The sequence below is a fragment of the Hyperolius riggenbachi genome, chromosome 6, assembly GCF_040937935.1.
Source record: "Hyperolius riggenbachi isolate aHypRig1 chromosome 6, aHypRig1.pri, whole genome shotgun sequence".
Taxonomy (NCBI): Eukaryota; Metazoa; Chordata; class Amphibia; order Anura; family Hyperoliidae; genus Hyperolius; species Hyperolius riggenbachi.
Window position 1 is genome coordinate 128,741,382 of NC_090651.1, and position 22,619 is coordinate 128,764,000.

The following is a 22,619-nucleotide window of genomic DNA, read 5'->3' on the forward strand; positions in this document are numbered from 1 at the left end:
GAATTGATGGAAAAAATCAACCTCAAAGTCCAATGGGGCTTTCTTGAAGGCGTTCTAACAGAAAAAGAACTAAAATTTCTAACCATAAATGAATATACAATTCCTACTTTTTATTTTTTACCCCAAAACCCATAAAAATTTACTGAACCCCCCGGGCCGCCCGATAGTTTCGGGCAATAACGGCCCTTTGGAAAAACTAGCTAATTATGTTGACCTTAAAATTAAAGATATTGTGACAGCTCTACCTTCTTTTGTAATGGATACGAGGGATGTACTGGCAGGCATCGAGGGTGTGTGCGTTGAAGAGAGCTGGCTACTGGTGGGACTAGATGTAGAGTCCCTATTTACCTCCATCCCTAACTCTAGGGGTTTGGAGGCTCTTGAATTCTACTTAATAAATCATTACTCGGGTTACGAGTCCCATGCCGAGTTTGTCTTGGACTCCATGAAGCTAATCCTGGAAAATAACTATTTTGAGTTCGGTGGCTCAATATACAGACAGAGGAGGGGCGTTACAATGGGGGCGGCGTGCTCCCCGGCCTACGCGTGCCTTCACCTAGGATACTGGGAGCAGGAGGTTGTGAGGTGCACGCGTGGATACGCGGAGCACGTCGCCCTCTGGATACGTTATGTGGACGACATCTTTCTCCTCTGGAAAGGAAATGATTTAGAATTAAAAGAATTTGTAGCAGAACTCAACTCGAACGATAGGAACATCTTCCTTACTTATACATACGATGCTGGAGAAATCTCCTTCCTTGACCTGATGATTAAAAAAGTAGGGACCTCCCTAGAGACCTGTACATATAGAAAACCCACAGCGGGTAATACCCTTTTGTCGGCATGTAGCTCTCATTTACCCGCCCAAAAATGGGCCGTGCCCACTGGGCAGTTTCTGCGATTACGCAGAAACTGCAGTAATATTAATGATTTCGAAAGAGAGGCGGGTGAACTGAGGGCTAGATTGCTGGCAAGGGGTTATCCAAACAGGATTATTATCACCGCATACAAGAGAGCCCTCGCTAAAAATAGGGGGGATCTTTTGAAAAGAGCTGAGGAACAGCAGGGGATATCCCCATCACAACCTAGAACGGTAAATACAGCTAATTGTGTGTCAAGAGTTGTGACCCCATACAGTGCTCACTATACGGAGATAAAAGAAATTTTACAGAGACACTGGCATCTCCTAAAAAGAGACCCAATTACGGCAAAAATAGTTGGGGAATACCCACATATGGCTGCAAGGAGGAGCAATAATCTAAATGATCTCCTGGTTAGAAGTGAATTTGGATGGGGTGGCCCCCCTATATGTAAAATGTCTAAAAAAGGTATGCACAAATGTTTGGATTGTGATATGTGTCGCTATGTCCTCAAGAGTAATCGGTTCTCAAATTTTGATGGATCAAAATCCTTTTGGGTTAACGATTATATTTCATGTAATACCTCTCGGGTTGTTTATCAGATTAAATGCCCATGTAACTTAATTTATATTGGGAAAACATATAGATCTTTAAACACTAGGATTGGTGAACATATTTCTAATATTAAAAGTACCAATGTGGATAAAAAGAAACTGAATCCTCTGGCTCTGCACTTTAAAACTACCCATAATTCGGATGTGTCCGGTCTACGTTTTATGGGCATATACAAACTTAATATCAGCCCACGCCGTGGGGACTACGATACCCAACTTTTAAGAAAAGAATCAATGTGGATTTATAAATGTGAAAGCTTATATCCAAAAGGGCTCAATAGGGATCTGAATATAAAATCTTTTTTGTAAAAAACGCACGGACGCGGACATTAATGCCCTATAAACGTAGACAAACTGCCCTGTTGTCATTCCTAAGGTGCATACAGTCACTATGGCCAGTAGGTGGCAACGAACGGACTGTTTTAACTCACATATGATTGGCTTGGTAGCCATAAAAGGATGCACACCCCTACCTACGTCACGTCTGAAGAAGTCACGTGGGTCGTGACGAAACGCGTCACGTGACACACGGCGCTACCCGGAAGTGTGTCCCGGCTCTGATCACCCGCACCTCCGCTTCTCTTCCTCCCCCCGCATTACGTCCGACACCACCAGGAACTCTCACAGCGCCGCAGGCTGCCCCAACAATGACCGACATACCGGTGTGGTGAGATTATACATACGGCAGATTTGATGAATGGCTGCTTTTCACTCCGGGAGTTGTTTGAATATAAGTTGTGTTGAATCGGCGGGGAGTGGAGGTTTGACACGTTTGCAGTGTCAGTAATGAGATGCGTATGCAATTGTATTGCAGAGGTACACAATGACATGTATGGACATGCGGGTTGATCAGTAGCGCCACTATCGGTGACCTTACCTGGTTCGCACCTGGATGCAAAGTTATTGTTGGGCCTGAAGAAAGGAACAAGCTTCATATTTACATGCATGCAAAAGGACTATATAGGAGTGCACTCCGGTCTCACGCAGTAGTCATAGCCCCATAGCTGCTCCAGGGATTGTTTTTAAGGGAGGGTATATGTTGGTTTGTTTTGTATGTCCATAGGCCATAAGAGGTTGCAATAAATTTTTGATATCTTACTATTACACCAGCTCTGAGCTCCCTATATTATTCTTCTTTTTGCCGACATTTATACATGGGTGAGACGAGCCAATTAGAGGTGATATCCCGTACCCTCACATTTTTTTGCCCGGATAAAACGGGTTACCTGAATAATTTTTTATGCTCCGCATTGTCATTACGGGTCTTCTTTAAACATTTTTTTCCTGAAATAGTGGTTCTAAACTGCGTTACCGTATCAGCATTTATTTTAGCAATAAAAGTGTTTAAGGCAGGATTTAATGATTGCTGTATGAGTGTAATCTTGCATGATTCTTGTCTGCTTTGTGTGTATATATAGCAGTAGCAGTATTATTATTGTAAAAAGCGAAAGGTTTCTTGGCTAGCCTGAATGGAGAGATAACATCTACCCCACATACCTGCTCTTCTTGGCTGGCTTTGAATGGACACGTGGCTGAGAAATGGATCTCCTGCAGGGACTTGGATTGCAGTCTTCCCCAGAACTGGTCAGTGTGAGCCAAGTCTTGGAGTGGCCGGCGTAATCTTGGAGCGCTTCCGATATACAAGCACAGCAGTGTTATGAAAATGAGCTTACCGCTAGTGACAGTTACACACGTGTCACATTCCCTACTGTAACATTGCAAGGCTATTCAAACAGTAGGTCTTTAATACACTAATAAGTAGTATACATGTACAAATGTATCTGAGATTTTCTATGTAGTATGTACTATAGCTGTAAACTAATTTCTCCTTTTCATCAGAATATATTGCTTCATGCTGGCTGTGGAATAATAAAGGGAACCCCAAGTGAGGGGATATGGGTTCCCGTTACTTTTAAACAATACCAGTTGCTTGGCTATCCTGCTGATCCTCTGCTTCTAATACTTTTAGCCATAGACCCTGAACAAGCATATCAGGTACTCTATTAGCCATATGCTTGTTCCAGGGTTTTGACTCTGACACTGCTTATGCCAGAAGATCAACAGAGCTGCCAGGCAACTGGCATCATTCACAAGGATGTAAATATGGCAGCCTCCATAACCCTCTTACCTCGGGTTGCCTTTAATGTTTAGGTGGCAATACGGATTAAAGCTTTTCATGTTTTAATCGTTGCATATGTACGAAAAATGATTACAGAACGTTTTTTGAAATCAGTCTTGTAAATGAGTTGGTTAACATTTTTCAGTTTGGTCCAGTGTTTTGTTGAGGTGTCAGTCAGCAGAAAACATTTATGTCACCAAAGGTGCTCATTAGTGTTACAGTATTTTTCTCAGATGCAGTCGTAAGTAACAGGAAAGTAATAATTATGGATTGTTCTCATAAATGGGTCGATTAGGGCAAGTTCACTCTTCAGACATGATTGTAAAATCCAACACTTTGACAAAATTCTGAATTCCAATCAACTATAAAATAATTTCATGATAATTTCCTTCACATACTGCGTGGTTTTCTGTACAACTCTGATTGAATGATCGTATCTGAGGGAAATATTGCACTATTAATGGCACCATAAAGAGGAACTGGTGAAAATAACAATGAATGAAATAGCTTATTGTTTACAATATTCATTTATATATTATTTAGTCGGTGTTTGCCCATTGTAAAATCTTTCCTCTTCCATTTACATTCTGAAATTTATCACTGGTGGTGAGTGTTCTTTACTGAGGGCTGGAACCCACAGGAGCGCTTTTGGCAGCGTTTTGGCAGCACTGCGATACGCTAGCAGTTTGCTAAAACGCTGGGCTAATGTTAATGGATGGGGCAACTTCCACAGGAGCGCAAACGCAGGACGTGCAGCATTTTGGGAGCATTAGCGCTTCAATGTAAAGTATTGAACCGCTAGCGGAAACGCTCAGCAAAACCTAAACTGAGCGGTTTTGCTAGCGTTTTGCGGTTCAGCACACTGTAACAAAATGAAAAATAATTCACAGGACCAATCAGGATAAAAACGCAAAACGCTACGCACCCGCTGGGCAAAAAAATACAATGTTGCAAAACACGACCAAAAACGCGCATGAATCCGCTTGCAAACCGCTCAGACAAAACGCTAGCGGTTGCGTTTTGCGTTTGCGGATTTCAGTGGGTTCCAGGCCTGAGAGTTCTAAGCACAGAGGGAGATATTGGTTGCTTGGCAGTTGGGAAAAAAAAGCCATTATTTCCCACAATGCAACAAGGTTCACAGACAGCAAACTGTCAGGACCTTGGTCATGTCATCACACTGTGGGAGGGGTTTAACCTGAATATCAGCCATACAGACCACCTTGGTGATATATTTGAGAAAGGGTAAAGATTTCTCGTGAAAAAGGCCATATAAGCTACTGACTGGAATGAATTTCAATTCTTTTTTAAAGTTCCACTTTAACCAGTGGCTGATAACAGCGCATATCCTGCCTCCTATGGAATTGTTTGATGACATAATCACTCTGATTTGTGCCATGTCTCTGTATTTGTCCCTATTTCTCTACCGTGTAGAAAGACACATGAAATTCTGTGCTGGTATTTTATCAATGGCTTACATAGACACGTCTGAATCTGCAGGTAGACTGATAGGTTCTTCATCGTTGTGTCACAGTAAGTGAAAGCTCCTGATACGTGTTCTCATGGCAGATAAAGACAATGTTCCTGTCAGAGTACAGGAGAGCTGTGTGTGATTACATTTTGCGTTAAGTTTAGGAAAAGCAGTCCTAAAACTCTTAAGCTGTTATGGCAAACACGTGATGAATACACAATTAGCTGAGCTGCTTTAGCGGAGCATCTTCTTAATCCGCCATGATGACACGTACAAGTTGCTTCCAGTCACTGTCAGGAGGCTGAAGAATGCAGTGATTCTAACTGCAGGTTCAGGCATGTCTGCTTCACTGGAAGGGATGCGGGGCAGCTTCATTAACATCTTAAGGACAAGTCCGAGGAATAAAAACAAAAACAAGATCTACTTACCTGGGGCTCACTCCAGTCCAGACAGCTGATCTGTCCCTTGCTGCAGCTCCGCTGGGCCGGGGTCCCCTCCATTGCAGATGCCTACCTCGTCAGATCCGCATCTACTGCGCCTGCGTGACCACCGCTCGAAATTGTGCTTACATGGTCTGAAGCGTTCTGCATCTGCAATGGAGTGGACCCCGGGCCACCGGAGCTGTGGCAATGAGCAGATTGGCTATCAGGGGCTGGAGGAAGCCCCAGGTAACTAGATCTCGTTTTTGTTTTATTCCTTGCATGTGTCCTTTAAGAAAACTTAAAGAGACTCTGTAACAAAATGTTCGGCCTTATTTCTTCTATCCTAAAAGTTCCTATACCTGTTCTAATGTGCTCTGGATTACTGCAGCCTTTCCTAGTTGCACAGTGGCTGTATTATCTCTGTTATATAATCTAATCTTCTTTCCTCTGACGGCTTTGTCGGGCCCAGGCATTCAGGCAGGAATGTGCCGCTCTCCTTGTGATAGGATAGACGCTATACACACCCTCTCCACGCCCCCTGCAGGCTCTGTATCAGTCACAGACTGAGCTCCAGTCAGCCTATCACAAGCTGATTAGAAGCAATGTCTTTTGTTTGTAAACACTGTCTAAAACTGGACAATTACAAGCCAGGATTGCAGCAGGGAGTGGCAGAAACAGCAGAGGGGTCCAGGAGACCATAATGAATAGAATGGTATGCTTTTTATTGTAAGAATTTTAGAGTACAGATTCTCTTTAAAAAGCTTGAAACACAGATTGGAGTGCTAGACTGTCTCACCTCTTCTTGCAGAGGAAACTGATGGGTGCTGAACAGCTTCTGTTGTCTGGGCAGGAGGACACGTCTGGTTTGGGTAACCTGTCAATGTTGACAACTGTAACCTACATGGAAAATGCATCATGAGGCAATTACATTCACATCGGCCGATTCTCACTTATAGTGCTGTGCAGAAGTAAAAGCTAATCTGTTTCTGAGAAACCCCCATATAGATGGGTATGTTATATTTCAGGAGTCATCTACAGCAGAGATCCCCAACCCTGTCCTCCAGGTCCATCAACAGTGCATGTCTTGCAGGAAACTGCACATAATCACAGTTGAGGTAATTAGTGTCTCTGCAGTGAACTATGGATTTCCACAAATGATAAACTGTTGGTGGGCCTTCAGGGCTGGGTTGGAGAACACTGATTTACAGAACCTTAAAGCTGAATGCTCTTCCTCTGCCAAATGATCTCCTTTACAGCAGTGCCTTCTAGAATGAGTTATGGCCTCTCTGTCACTTACTCACATTCCTGCAGCAGTCTATAATAAGGGTTTGTGACCCAAAGAGCGGGTTTGTAATGAGGTTACCTAAACTCCCAAAAATGCAGAAGGGATAGTGGCAGTCTCCTGTATAATGTAGCCTAGCTAGAGATCACATGATCATGGACTGAGAAATTGGGTAGTTTTAAACTTTGTTAAACTTTGTTAAAGTAGCAGTTTAGCCTCCCATATTTTAATGCATACGATGTGCATGTCTAATGAATGCAAATTTACAAAGGGTTGTGGTTTGACTGCCCGTATTTATTGCAATAAATATAATTAAGCTATCTAGCTACCCCTGTACTGGTTTTTCCTGCTGGGATGACTTTGCAATATAATTGGACAAATCAGGTCCCTGACTGTTGTCCAAACTCCTCCCCCCAACCCAACTTTGCCCACATAAGGTAGTTGGGTAGGTACCAGCATAGGTGTGATCAACTAGTCACACACTCCCTCACCCACCCACTCACTCACTAAACCTTTTCCACATCCTAGCAGTTTCTTTATGAAAGTGTTGAATAAAAGAACACTAAAAAAATGATTAAAATGCTTTCTTATTGTAGGCAGGCCAGGTACAGGCAAGAGGTACATGTTTTTTAAACAAACTGTGGATGGTGTGGATAAAGGACAACTGTAGTGAGAAGAACATGGAGGCTGCCATATGTATTTCCTGTTAAACAATACAAGTTGCCTGGCAGCCCTGCTGGTCTATTTGGCTGCAGTAGTGTATGAATCACACCAGAAACAAGCATGCAGCTAGTCTTGACAGATCTTACATTAATGTCAGAAACAACTGATCTGCTGCATGCTTGTTCAGGGTCTGTGGCTAAAAGTATTAGATGATCAGTAGGAGTGCCAGGCAACTGGTATTGTTTAAAAGGAAATAAATATGGCAGCCTCCATACCCCTCTCACTTCAGTTCTTTTTTTTAAAGGAAATCTGAAGTGAAAGGTACATGCCATATGTATTTCATTTTAAACAACACTGGTTGCCTGGCAGTCCTGACGATCTCTTTGACAGCAGTAGTCTAGTGTAGTGTAGTGGATAATACGCCTGAAACAAACATGCAGTTTATTTATTTATTGTATTTATAAAGCGCCAACATATTACGCAGCAGTCAAACTTCAGCCAGAAACACCTGATCTGCATGATTGTTTAGGATCTGTGGCTACAGGTATTAGAGGCAGAGGATCAGCAGGATAGCCAGGCAACTGGTATTATTAAAAATTAAATGTCAGCCTCTATATCCTTCTCATTTTAGGTTCTCTTTAAAGGGTAAATGCTCTATTACACACTGAGCTGGGGAACTGAGTTTACTTATTTATGTGTCATCTGCATGTGTCCTCCAATATTTGTGGAGCTCAGCTGTAGCTGAGCACCCCACCTCAACTTGCAGTGCCGAAATTAACATCCTATAATATAGCTAAGCGCCTATTTCTGTTGCACCGCTGCAGAACCATTCGCAGAGTGTGGCTGAATAATTAACATTACCAACAATATTGCGCTCTAAATTACCAAGTGGCCACCTGGCGCCCAAATTTCCTGTTTCAGCAGTAGACTGCTCGCCATCCTCCCCACTCAATAGAAATAGATAACATTGGTTAGCTGTGCTCAGAGTTCACAATGTCATTTGGCAGTTAGAAGACCACACAGGTGGATTTTTTTGTCCCTCTGATCTCACTACAAGTCTCCTACGCATAGGTGTTTATATGTATGAAATGGTGCGTTCTCTATTTATCCTGCCAGACTTTTGTGAGTCAATATGTTGTCATTTTTCAATGTCCTTGTTTAAAACAAGTGTTCTTGCACTTATATTTAAAACTATGATCAGCATTTGTACATGTTCCTTACTCATTTTCTATCCTTTTTTCCAGGTAATGATCTTTTGTGTAATTTTCTGGCTATAGTTGTGGAAGTGAGCAGGAAGAAATGAGCCCCGTTCTGCAGAGTTCTAATTCTGGACACTACACAGGTGTAGCATGGGAAGAAGACAGCCCTCCACCAGAATATTCTTGGAGGAAGGTCCTGTATGAAAGGCAGCCATTTCCTGACAACTATGTTGATAAAAGCTTCCTGGAGGAGTTGAGGAAGAACATCTATGTACGACATTATAGCTATTGGGCTGTTGTGTTTGAATCTGCAGTTGTAGTCCACCAACTGTGCAGTGTCTGTTTCTTCTCAGTGATCTGGTGGTACATGGACCAGGGTCTATTGTCTCCTCAGAAGCTATGTGGAATTGGTTTGGCCTTCACATTGCTTGGTTATATTCTATTTGATGCAGTAGACAAAGGAGCAGGGCGAAAAGACAGCGGAAGAACTCACTGGGATGACCTGAAGAGTTCCTTGGTATTTGTTGCTTTCACGTATGGTTTCTCTCCAGTGCTAAAAACATTGACTGAGTCCATCAGTACAGACACTATTTATGCTATGTCTGTGCTCATGCTCTTAGGACACCTCGTCTTCTTTGACTATGGGGCCAATGCTGCTGTTGTTTCTAATACACTGTCCATAAATATTGCCATCTTTGCTTCTGTTTGTTTAGCCTCACGTCTTCCACGCTCTCTCCATGCTTTTACTATGGTGACCTTTGCTATCCAGATTTTTGCTCTTTGGCCTAGTCTACAAAGGAAGCTGAGAGCGTATACTCCTTGCACATTTACTTTTGTCACTTTCCTGTTTGCTGTGTTTTCTGTGGCGGGCCTGCTGAGCATATCTGGTGTGGGGGCCCTGCTCTTCTTCCTGCTATTAACATCTGTGGCATTTCTCTGCCCATATTGCCTTATCCGATTACAGCTATTCAAAGATAACATCCACGGGCCTTGGGATGAAGCAGAAATCAAAGAAGACCTTTCACGCTTTCTGGACTAAAAGGTTTTTGAATTAAACTCCAGCCAACTTCTTAATTTGGATACACAGGAGGAAGATTAGAACCTTTGTTTGGTATGTACAGAGGACTAGTACTAGGGAACACCTGAATACTTCCGGCCGCCACTGTTCAGCACCTGAATGAGTGGACAGGGTTAGAAGGATGGTAGGAGGTGCCCCAATTGTGATACAATGTGTAGTGAGTGGAGTTAAGTAATAGGAACAGTCTTACCTTATAATAAGAGGTTAAAGGACAACTGAAGCAAGAGGGATATGGAGGCTGCCATATTTATTTTCTTTTAAGCAGTACCAGTTGCCTGACAGCCCTGCTGATCCTCTGCTTTTGGCCACAGGCCCTAAACAAGCATGCAGCATATCGGGTGTTTCTGACATTATTGTCAGATCTGACAAGATTAGCTGCATGCTTGTTTCTGGTGTGATTCAGTTACTATTGCAGCCAAATAGATCAGCAGGGCTGCCAGGCAACTGGTATTGTTTAAAAGGAAATAAATATGGCAGCCTCTCTATACCTCTCACTTCAGTTGCCCTTTAAGAATTTTATTGTTAGACACCAATAAAAAGACAATGCATTTAACGGGACCTGCCCCCTTCCTCAGGTCAATACCTGTATTGACCTGAGGAAGCGGGCAGGTCCTGTGAAACGCATTGTCTTTTTTTTTTTTGGTGTCTAACAATGAAATTCTTAACGTCTTATCACGAGGTAAGACTGTTCCTATTACTTACCTCCACTCATTACACATTGTATCACAATTAGGGCGCCTCCTCCCATCTTGCATTGTCTCCTCCCCTGTCCCAGGGCTACGTCTGGGACTACATCCAGTGGTCCTTTTTTTTTGTTCTGGAGCATGACCCATGTTGATCAACCAAGTCATAATAACCACACGGAGACCGTCCTTCTCCATGCCTGAAATTGTGGTTGCCTAAAGCAACCCATTTTTGTGAGTAGTTGTTGTTTCTTTACATTTCCCAGAAATACTACACTATTGGCGCTCCTGGTGCTTTTTTTTTTTTTGTCTCTTTTTTTTTTACCGGTACCTGGGTTTCCAAACCTAAAATACCAGACCTCCCAGAAGGAATAGGCGTAGTCCACTGCCTTGCTTGCCACATTGTGCTTTATGCGACTCTGATGCTTCCTCCTTCCAAACCAGAAGGATTAATTATCAGTCGCAGGAAGCGCAACATGACACACAAGGTAGTGAACTCCTAACCCTGTCCACTCATTCAGGCGATGAACAGCAGTGGTTCGAAGTGTTCAGGTGTTCCAAATCACTATACCATATTGAACACCAACACTACTAGGGCGGACCAATTCAAAAGATGCAGGCTGCAAATAAACCAATCAATATTCAATGTGCATAAATATGGTTAAAATTGGCACACACATTTTCATCAGCATAACATTATTTGCTTCCCATTTACCATTTCTAGCATTTACTGCTTTCCTTGTCCCTGCTCAGATGGCAATCACTCTCTGCAAGTGGAGAGGTGAATCTCACTTTTTATAGTTTTTACAGGAACAGATGAGCTTGGTGGCAAACCATAAAATATTGCCATCTGCCTAGTTCTTGCTGTTACAGGAAAAGGAAATTATCTTTTATGAGGAATGCACGTCATTCCTATTCTTATCAAACATAAACTTTAAATGTCTATTTTAATATTTATTGGTGTTTTTATAGTAAAGTGGTGTATTTTGTGAATTGTACTTTGCTGGATTTCAATATTCTTTGCTGACGTGTAGTACTGTAATATTGCCACTAGGGGGGAGCAAAATTCTATGTAAGCATGTGAATCATTTTCGATTAATTAAACTTTTAGACAAAAATTCCAAAACCTCTCCTTGTATCAAGGCACCATATTTTATGAGTAAGTCACATGTGCATTGGGGGAAGGGTGTAATCAATGTTTTAACAATGTAAGTTAACAATGTGTGCATATTCCTAAAACAAGGGCTGTTGGTGACAGCTGAGGACAGTGCTGCACAAAAATGTGCTCTTCAACAATAAAACTTAGAAAATATAACTGGTCCAAGTTATATATTTAACCCTTCGCGGACCGGCGTAGTTCAAATCTACGTCATGCTCATGGCTGTAAGCCTTTGACACAAAGTAGATTTCAAAGTACGCAGTCTGCGCGTTTCCGCCGTGACCGTGCACACATTAATCAGGAGCTGCGCTGATTGGCTCCTGATCACGTGATCACTACGATCACCAGTAATTGTAGCGATCACATTGTAAACAAGCTTTACTCACCTTCTGCATTCCACTGGGAATCGCAGCTCCTGACTGTCCCCTGGCATCCAGCTCCGTACTGACTAAAAGTACGGGCCCCGGCTTAATGACATCATCAAGCCTACAGGGCTGGCTGCTGCGAATGCCGGTCACAGTTGCTCACTGCTGGAGAGAGGAGGAAAGTGAGTAATACTCACTGATGCTGATCTCTACAGGGGGTGGAGGGGGGGATGGGGGTCACTAGACCACCAAGGGGATGTTTAGGGAATGGGGGGACCACTAGATAAGCCAGGGTTATACAGTGAAGGGCAGGGGGTGGGTACTAGGGACTGCTCTGGTCCTTAACGAGACTCTGTAACAAAATTTTCATCCTTATTTCTTCTATCCTATAAGTTCCAATACCTGTTCTAATGTGCTCTGTCTAACTGCAGCCTTTCCTAATTGCACAGTGGCTGTATTATCTCTGTTATATGATCTAATTTTCTCTCCTCTGTCTGCTCTGTCGGGCTGAGGCAGTCAGGCTGGAATGTGCTGTGCTGCTTGTGATTGGATAGACGCTATACACACCCTCTCCAGGCCCCCTGCACACTCTGTATGACTCACACACTGAGCCTATCACTTGCTATGTCTTTTGTTTGTAAACACTGGATAAAAATGGCAATTACAAGCTAGGATTGCAGCAGGGAGTGGCAGAAACAGCACAGAGGGGCCTAGGAGAACATAATTGAATAGAATGGTATGCTTTTTATTGTAAGAATTTTAGAGTACAGATTCTCTTTAAGGGTGCCAAAGTGGTCAGTTTTGAAGGGGTTAAGGAACAACAGTACATTTTAAGCAAAACCCTACAGAACCCTCTGATGGTGCAAAAAATGGGCCCATTTCCACTAAGTTTGTATTCTCAAATTTTTGCAAATTGAAAATGTAACTAATGAATGTCCATGTAGTCATTTTCATTGAATGCAAATTTTCGCATGCGGTTCAATGCAAAAAAAATATGGATGCATGCTTCATATTTCTGCACCAGACTTCTATTACTCATGTAATGATTGTTAGATGCATAAAATTTTCATTAAAAACACAAAAATTCATATACAGGGAAAAGGTATGCAAATTGTAACATCCTAGTGGAAATAGACCCATAGGGCCCTATTCCACTAGCGGCGTTTGCTATGCTGAATCGCAAAATCACAAACCGCTAGTGATTTTTTAAATCGCTACGGTTTGCTAAATAACATAGGAATCGCGGTAGGTTATTTCCACTACCGCGATTCCTTTTTGCCTCAAACGCGATCGCGCTGCAGAGTAATATTCGCCGCAATTTTGCTATGCACACTACAGCATAGCAAAATCGTGAACGCAATCGCCGGAACTTTCCTGCATTTTGCGATTCAGCAATCGCTAGCGTTCAGCGTGAACGCTAGCGATTGCTAGTGGAAAAGGGCCCTTACAGAAACATTACATCAACAAATGTCATATCCGTATAAAAACCCCATTATGTTCTCTAATAACAATTTAAATAAAAAGTAATTTCTTTTTCTTTCTAAAACCTTACCAACATCAATATCATAGTAGTGTGTAACATCATTCACTTCCAAACGCATGATTGCAGCCGCACCACCACTTCCTCAGAGGCTCAACAGGAAATACAGCTTCATATATACTTTATACTTATGATTTTATACTTTTTTTTTAATATGTAAAAAAAAATCAGTGGCTTCCCACATGGCTGGCAGAAGGTGCTGGGATTGGCTTGGCCTACATAGTGTGTATGGGCAGGAACTTAGAATCTGTGAGATTGGAATATATCTAATATCTACTTGTAGATGCAGCACTTCTGAGAACCCTATTTAGTGATATACTCAATGAGGTCAGAACTTATTGTTGTTTATCATCATACTTCTACAGTACTGATTTCTGAATTTGGATTGTGATTGTTTTCCATATGCCCCCTTGGCTTAAAAAGTATATATGAAGTTGTTCTTCCTTTTGAGCCTCTGAGGAAGTGGTGGTGTGGCCGCAAAACATGCGTCAGCTCAGGCATTGGTTGATGTTGCACATTATTGATATTGACAAGGTTTTATGTAGAAATTATGAAAGAAATTACTTTGGTTTTATCTTTGTTATTGGACCACATAATAAACCTGAACTGTTATGATTAGGAGGGGCTGTTATTAATACATATCGAATACACAAGCTGCCAGATCATCCCCTGTATTACCAGATTGCTACTAGCAGTACTCAAATCCATTTCCTTCCTCTAGAAATATCTGCACACGGCCATCTATACGTGGAGTCATTCATTTGCACAATAAAACTGATCCTGGTACAATTATGTTAAAGGGACTCCTAGCAGATACCTAAAAAGCAACTCTGAACTTACCTGGGGCTTCCTCTAGTCCACTTTAGCCCTCAAGGTCCCTTGGCATCCTCTGGGTCCCCTCCGTAGTCCCACTGGTGGCTCTGTTAGCCTGGTGACTTCGGCCATAGTCGTGGGCAACTGCGCATGCTCAGTCCATCCGCGCATCCATCCCGATCACGCACCCGTCGCTGTAAGTGTCCTGCACAGTTCTCGACAGACTAAACCACGCATGCCCAGGACACAGCAACAGGTGCTGATTAAGCCAGGTGCGCTGGCAGGCTGTGCACGACTTCGGCTGAGGTCGCTGGGATAACAGAGCCACCAGCGGGACCACGTAGGGGACCCAGAGGGACCTCGCGGGCTATGGGGAGGCTGGAGGAAGTACAAGGTAAATTCAAGTCTGCTCAGGGTCCATTTTAATCTTTGCACTGAAATCTTGATCAGGTTGGATGAGATGTTTCATGTTAGGTAGTGCTACAGTAATGAAGCTGTGTCATTGGTTGAGGTCATTCTCCTGACAAGTATTATAAGCTGAAAAGGCATTAGTAAGAGCGGTATTCCTCAACACAGCCCAGGAACCTTTATATGCTATCATTCAGGATTGTAGATCCATTATTCTTGAGATTACCTGTGGACTAGCGCTGGGTAAACACAGTCACCAAGGGAATGGACACACCTTGGTAAGCGTCTCATACAAAGCCTACAAACCCCAGGCATGCTTCTTACCTTGCTGGTGTTTGCAGTGCCACAGTAGTGTGCCATGGAGAACGTATAAAGTCAAGCTGAGGTCACCTGTAGTACGACTGGTACTCTTCTCCCACTATTTGGCTGAATTAGAGTTCAATGGAAGAAGCTGCTTCTTTCTTATATCCAGACTGACATAACACCTGAGGCAATTCCTCCTCTTCCTTGTCTTGTATGCACAACCCAGCAACAAACAGTAACTAGTAGAGCAGGATTATTACCAGGTTAAGAACACAGTGAAGAGATACCTTGATACACAGAAGTCATAAGGTTATCGAAAGGAATTTTCACCACAAAAGCTTGCTACACATAACATGTTATTAATATATCCTTCTGTAATGTCACTACTTGCAACACTTGGTGCCCACAGGCATTACATGATCAATACTTCTGATCTAAAGATACCTGCAGACTGATTGGTCAGTCACTCCTATAGACCTGTGCAGTGTTTAGCTAGCTGACATCATAGTTCTGATTGGTTTGGCTGATGGTCTGTCAGCAGCCCTGTGGCAGATCATGCACTCTTGGCTCAGCTGAGCTGCATATACTGGCCTATGGAGAAGGGACAATAAGGAGAAGCTTGAGATATGCTGCACCTGGAGACAAAGCAATCATCTGAAAAATGCCATCATATCTGATTAAAGGGAACCTGAGTAGGATATGAATTTTTCCTTTTAAAATAATACCAGTTGCCCGACTCTATTGTTGATCCTGTGTCTCTAATACTTTTAGCCACAGCCCCTCAACAAGCATGCAGATCAGGTGCTCTGACTGAAGTCAGACTGGATTAGCTGCATGCTTGTTTCAGGTGTGTGATTCAGCCACTACTGCAACCAAAAAGATCAGCGAACTGCCAAGCAACTGGTATTGTTTAAAAGAAAACATCCATATCCCTCTCAGTTTAGATTCCCTTTAAGGTCTGTACACTCCTTAAAGCATACCTGAACCGAGAGGGATATAGAAGCTGACATATTTATTTCCTTTTAAAGCGCACCTAAACTCAATGACAAAAAAAACAGTTTAACTTACCTTGGTCTTCTATCGCCCCCCCCCCCCCCCCCCCCCAGCCGCCCTGCGCCTGCACCGTGACAAACTGATCCTCTGGTCCCCCGCCGTGACCCACTTTCGTTCTTTTGATGACTCGGCCAGTCTATGGCCACTGCACTTGTGCCATGCGCGTCCTCGATCACGCTCCCGTCGCCGGGAGCATTTTGCACATGCGCAGTGTGAGATTTTCTCAACGCGGGCACAGGGCAGCTGGTGGAAGCCTCAGGTAAGTTAAATTGACTTTTTTTCATGGAGTTTAGGTTCACTTTAAAAAAAATGCAATTTTCCTGGCTCCCCTGCTGATCACATGCTGATCACATGCTTTTAATACTTTTAGCCATAGGCCCTGCACACACATGCAGATCAGGTGTTTCAGACTGAAGTCTGACTGTATTAACCACATGCATGTTTCAGGTAAGTGATTCAGACACTACTGCTGTCAAAGAGATCATCAGGACTGCCAGGTAACTGCTATTGTTTAAAAGGCTCTTTTCTCCTTTAATTCCTAATACTGTGTATTGTGTTGCATACCTCCCACCCATGTGTAAAAATCTGTAATTGATTTGGTTACTGCATCAGTGGCAATCCACCATTGTTATGTATTAACTGCTGTATTGTTTACCTTGTATGCTGTTGTATAGCGCCACGGAAGATGCTTGCGCTATACTGTATAAATCAATAATAATAATAGGAAATAAATATTACGTCTCCAAATACCCCTCAGTTCAGGTGTACTTTAAAGTGAACCTCCAGACTAAAAATCTACTCAGCAGCACTGAAAAGGCTTGGTGAATCTTTAACAGTTTAACAGCATCAGAACTTTGTTTTTCTTACCCAAGCCTCATTTTTAGTTGCACAGAAGAAAACTGCCCGGGCATTTTTCCCCTGATGCTGTGCAAAGCATGATGGGATTTCTGATTTTGTTGTTCTCCTTCAGCTGTTTTGGTGCAAATTTGTTTTTTCTAAATTTTGAATTTGAGATTTGAAGCCTAGCGCGCGCAGCTGGGAGGGGTGATCAGGACACAGGACAGTTAGAACTGTGCCTCATGCTCCCTGTCACCTCCTTTCAACCAAAAAGATGGCTGCCCCCATGAAAAAGAATAAATAATTAATACAGCGCTAAAAAAGTGCAAAATCGCAAAACGCTGGTGTCAGTGATTGCGATTTTATATGTGAACAAGGCCTAAATAATTGTTATTGTTTAAAGGACAGCTGCCGTAAGAGGGATATGGAGGCTGACGCATTTATTTCCTTTTAAATAATACCAGTTGCCTGGCAGTCTTGCTGATCTTTCTGGCTGTAGAAGTGTCTGACCCTGGAATAGGCATGCAGCTAATCCAGTCAGACTTCAGTCAAAAACACGTGATCTGCATGCTTGTTCAGGGTCTTTGGCTAGAAGTATGATGGGCAGAGGATCAGCAGGACAGCCAGGCAATCTGCATTGTTTAAAAGGAAATAAACGTGGCAGTTTACTTATTCCTCTCAATTTAGGCGCCAGGTGCTACCCAGACATACTGCTGTTGTGTGGTCCTTCCTGTATTTGCCTGATGAAGCGGGCTTGACCTGCGAAACGCGTTGCGATCTACTTTTGGAGTATACCAATAAATATCCCTTTTGTGAATACACAGTTTGTTGTGTCTGCTTATAGGAGGTAAGTCCACCACTGCCTCCTAAGCAAAACTTTTAAGGCTTTTAAGTACTGTTTTTATTCTTTTGGCGCCTCTGTTCTCTATTATAACACATATTGTATCCACCTTTGGTGGAGGGGGATACCCCTTCTTGTCTTCAAGTCTACAGAGAGCGACTTCTTAATCCTGAGTGGGGACAGGCTAATCTCCTCACCTGTAGAGTTGGGCCGAACGGTTCGCCTGCGAACGGTTCCATGCGAACTTCCGTGGTTCGCGTCCCGCAGGCGAACCTTTGCGGAAGTTCGGTTCGCCCCATAATGCACATGGAGGGTCAACTTTGACCCTCTACATCACAGTCAGCAGGCCCAGTGTAGCCAATTAGGCTACACTAGCCCCTGGAGCCCCACCCCCCTTATATAAGGCAGGCAGCGGCGGCCATTACGGTCACTCGTGTGCCTGCATTAGTGAGAGTAGGGCGAGCTGCTGCAGACTGTCTCTCATAGGGAAAGATTAGTTAGGCTTAGCTTGTTCCTGGCTGCATACCTGTTCTGTGAACCCACCACTGCATACCTGTACTGTGAACCCACCACTGCATACCTGTTCAGCGAACCCACCACTGCATACCTGTTCTGTGAACCCACCACTGCATACCTGTTCAGCGAACCCACCACTGCATACCTGTTCAGTGAACCCACCACTGCATACCTGTTCAGTGAACCTGCCACTGCATACCTGTTCTGTTCAGTGAACCTGCCACTGCATACCTGTTCTGTGAACCCACCACTGTATACCTGTACTGTTCAGTGAACCCGCCACTGCATACCTGTTCTGTTCAGTGGACCCGCTACTGTATACCTGTTCTGTTCAGTGAACCCGCCACTGTATACCTGTACTGTTCAGTGAACCCGCCACTGCATACCTGTTCTGTTCAGTGGACCCGCTACTGTATACCTGTTCTGTTCAGTGAACCCGCCACTGCATACCTGTTCTGTTCAGTGAACCTGCCACTGTATACCTGTTCTGTTCAGTGAACCCGCCACTGTATACCTGTTCAGTGAACCCGCCACTGCATACCGGTTGTGTTCAGTGAACCCGCCACTGTATACCTGTTCTGTTCAGTGAACCCGCCACTGCATACCTGTTGTGTTCAGTGAACCTGCCACTGTATACCTGTTCTGTTCAGTGAACCCGCCACTGTATACCTGTTCAGTGAACCCGCCACTGCATACCTGTTGTGTTCAGTGAACCCGCCACTATATACCTGTTCTGTTCAGTGAACCCGCCACTGCATACCTGTTGTGTTCAGTGAACCCGCCACTGTATACCTGTTCTGTTCAGTGGACCCGCTACTGTATACCTTTTCTGTTCAGTGAACCCGCCACTGCATACCTGTTGTGTTCAGTGAACCTGCCACTGTATACCTGTACTGTTCAGTGAACCTGCCACTGCATACCTGTTCTGTGAACCCGCCACTGTATACCTGTACTGTTAGTGAACCCGCCACTGCATACCTGTTCTATTCAGTGAACCTGCCACTGCATACCTGTTCTGTGAACCCGCCACTGTATACCTGTTCTGTTCAGTGAACCCACCGCATCAGTGCGCATACCTGTGCAGTTAAGTGAACCCACCTACCTACGTGAGTGCACGCAGTGTGATATACCACTCTGTGCATACCCGATATGGACAAAACAGGTAGAGGAAGAGGTAGTGCCAGAGCCAGAGGAAGGCCACCCGGCAGGTCTGCGCGAGGTCGTGTAAATGTAATTTCGTGTGGACCTGGCCCACAGTACAGTGCTCGGAAGAAGGCACGTCCCATCACCTCCCAAGATTGTCAGGACGTGGTTGAGTATTTAGCGACACAGAACACCTCATCTTGCTCAGCCACCAGCGCTACTACTAGCACCACTTCCGCTGCATTTGACACTTCGCAAGAATTATTTAGTGTTGAAATCACTGATGCACAGCCATTGTTGTTACAGCCAGATGAATTTTCACCAGCTCATATGTCTGAGTTACGCGGCAACACTATGGATGTAACGTGTAAGGAGGATGAAGGACCTACTGATGGTGCATGTTTGGATTTGTCTGAGGCAAGCGAAGCTGGGCAGGATGATTACGATGATGACGATGATAGGGATCCTCTGTATGTTCCCAATAGAGGAGATGAAGAGGGGGACAGTTCAGAGGGGGAGTCAGAGAGTAGTAGGAGGAGAGAAGTTGCTGAAAGAAGCTGGGGCAGCTCTTCGTCAGAAACAGCTGGTGGCAGTGTCCGGCACCATGTATCGCCACCTATGTACAGCCAGCCAACTTGCCCTTCAGCATCAGCTGCTGAGGTCCCCATAGTGCCCACATCCCAGGGTGGCTCAGCAGTGTGGAAATTTTTTAATGTGTGTGCCTCAGATCGGACCAAAGCCATCTGTTCGCTCTGCCAACAAAAATTGAGCCGTGGAAAGGCCAACACTCACGTAGGGACAAGTGCCTTACGAAGGCACCTGGAGAAAAGGCACAAACCGCAATGGGATGGCCACCTGAGCAAAAGCAGCAGCAGCACACAAAAGAAAAGTCACCCTCCTTCTCCTCTTCCTCCTTCAGGTGCATCATCTGCTTCTGCCGCTTTCTCCCTTCCACCTTCACAGGCACTCTCCTCCACTCCGCCTCTGCCCTTGAGCGCTTCCTGCTCCTCTGCCCACAGCAGCAGTCAGGTGTCCGTGAAGGAAATGTTTGAGCGGAAGAAGCCAATTTCGGCCAGTCACCCCCTTGCCCGGCGTCTGACAGCTGGCGTGGCGGAACTGTTAGCTCGCCAGCTGTTACCATACCGGCTGGTGGACTCTGAGGCCTTCCGTAAATTTGTGGCCATCGGAACACCGCAGTGGAAGATGCCAGGCCGCACTTATTTTTCGAGAAAGGCCATACCCCAACTGCACCGTGAAGTTGAGAGGCAAGTGGTGTCATCTCTTGCGAAGAGCGTTGGGTCAAGGGTACACCTGACCACGGATGCCTGGTCTGCCAAGCACGGGCAGGGCCGCTACATTACGTACACAGCCCATTGGGTCAACCTGGTGGTGAACGATGGCAAGCAGGGCGCAGCGGACCAAATTGTGACACCTCCACGGCTTGCAGGCAGGCCTCCTGCCACCTCCTCTCCTCCTGCTACATGCTCTTCGCTGTCCTCCTCCTCCTTGGCTGAGTGGCAGTTCTCCTCTCCAGCTACACAGCCCCAGCTCCGCAGGGCCTATGCTGCATGCCAGGTACGACGGTGTCACGCCATCTTAGACATGTCTTGTCTCAAAGCGGAGAGTCACACTGGAGCAGCTCTCCTGGCTGCTCTTAAGAAACAGGTGGATGAGTGGCTGACCCCGCACCACCTGGAGATAGGCAACGTGGTGTGCGACAACGGCAGCAATCTGCTTGCCGCTTTGCATATGGGGGAGCTGACACACATACCCTGCATGGCACATGTCATGAATCTAGTTGTTCAAAGATTTGTGGCAAAGTACCCTGGCTTAGCGGATGTCCTGAAGCAGGCCAGGAAGATCTGTGGGCATTTGAGGCGGTCTTACACAGCCAGGGCACGCTTTGCGGAAATTCAGCGGAAAAACAACATGCCGGTGAGACGCCTCATTTGCGATAGCCCGACTCGCTGGAATTCGACCCTGCTCATGTTCTCCCGTCTGCTAGAACAGAAGAAAGCCGTCACCCAGTACCTCTACAACTACAGTAGAATGAAACAGTCTGGGAAGATGGGGATGTTCTGGCCCGACAACTGGACACTGATGAAAAATGCATGCAGGCTCATGCGGCCGTTTGAGGAGGTGACCAACCTGGTGAGCCGCAGTGAGGGCACCATCAGCGACTTAATTCCCTACGCTTACTTCTTGGAGCGTGCTGTGCGTAGAGTGGCGGATGAAGCTGCGAATGAGCGTGACCAGGAACCGTTACGGCAGGAACAGGCATGGGACCAATTTTCATCAGACCCAGCTGTTTCCTCAACACCTGCGGCAGCACAGAGGGGGGAGGAGGAGGAAGAAGAGAAGTCGTGTGCAGAAGATGAGTCAGACTCAGAGGATGATGAGCAAGGTGTTTCTTTGGGGGAGGAGGAGGAGGAGGGGACGGCGGCAGGAGAACACCCGCAGCAGGCGTCGCAGGGGGCTTGTGCTGCTCAACCTTCCCGTGGTATTGTTCGCGGCTGGGGGGAGGAGGTTGACTTACGTGACGTCACTGAGGAAGAGCAAGAGGAGATGGAGGGTACTGGATCCGACTTTGTGCAGATGTCGTCTTTTATGCTGTCCTGCCTGTTGAGGGACCCCCGTATAAAAAACCTCAAGGGGAATGAGCTGTACTGGGTGGCCACACTACTAGACCCTCGGTACAGGCACAAAGTGGCGGACCTGTTACCAACTCACCTGAAGGTGGAAAGGATGCAGCACATGCAGAATCAGCTGTCAACTATGCTTTACAATGCCTTTAAGGGTGATGTGACAGCACAACGCCAGCAAGGTACCACTGCCACTAATCCTCCTCCCGTGTCCACGCAGTCAAAGACAGGACGCTCCAGCGATCTCATGGTGATTGTCGGACATGCGGACGTTCTTTAGTCCAACGCCTCGCCGTAGCCCATCCGGATCCACCCTCCACCAACGCCTGGAACGGCAGGTAGCCGACTACCTGGCCTTAAAGAGACTCCGTAACAAAAATTGCATCCTGTTTTTTATCATCCTACAAGTTCAAAAAGCTATTCTAATGTGTTCTGGCTTACTGCAGCACGTTCTACTATCACCATCTCTGTAATAAATCAACTTATCTCTCTCTTGTCAGACTTGTCAGCCTGTGTCTGGAAGGCTGCCAAGTTCTTCAGTGTTGTGGTTTTGCTATGAACTCCCCCTTCCAGGCCCCTGTATGCACACTGCCTGTGTGTTATTTAGGATT

At 45.0% G+C, this 22,619-nt stretch overlaps 2 protein-coding genes across 3 annotated transcripts in view; one reads left to right on the forward strand and one right to left on the reverse strand.

Moving 5' to 3' along the window:
* The window catches only part of PIGC (phosphatidylinositol glycan anchor biosynthesis class C), an 81,953-nt gene extending 72,099 nt beyond the window's left edge, over window positions 1-9,854 (forward strand). Inside the window, exon 2 of the mRNA XM_068239896.1 lies at window positions 8,673-9,854. Coding sequence (XP_068095997.1) covers window positions 8,728-9,666 — 939 coding nt within the window. The 5' untranslated portion in view covers window positions 8,673-8,727 and the 3' untranslated portion in view covers window positions 9,667-9,854. The remainder of the gene's footprint in view (window positions 1-8,672) is intronic.
* DNM3 (dynamin 3) overlaps window positions 1-22,619 on the reverse strand; it is a 629,085-nt gene that overhangs the window by 14,752 nt on the left and 591,714 nt on the right. The window contains exon 23 of one of the 2 annotated variants that reach the window (XR_011022036.1): window positions 15,035-15,215. The exons of the other annotated variant lie outside the window; for it this stretch is intronic. The gene's annotated coding sequence lies outside the window, so the exon portion shown is untranslated. Of the gene's footprint in view, window positions 1-15,034; window positions 15,216-22,619 lie in introns of those variants that run through there. 2 annotated transcript variants of the gene reach the window in all.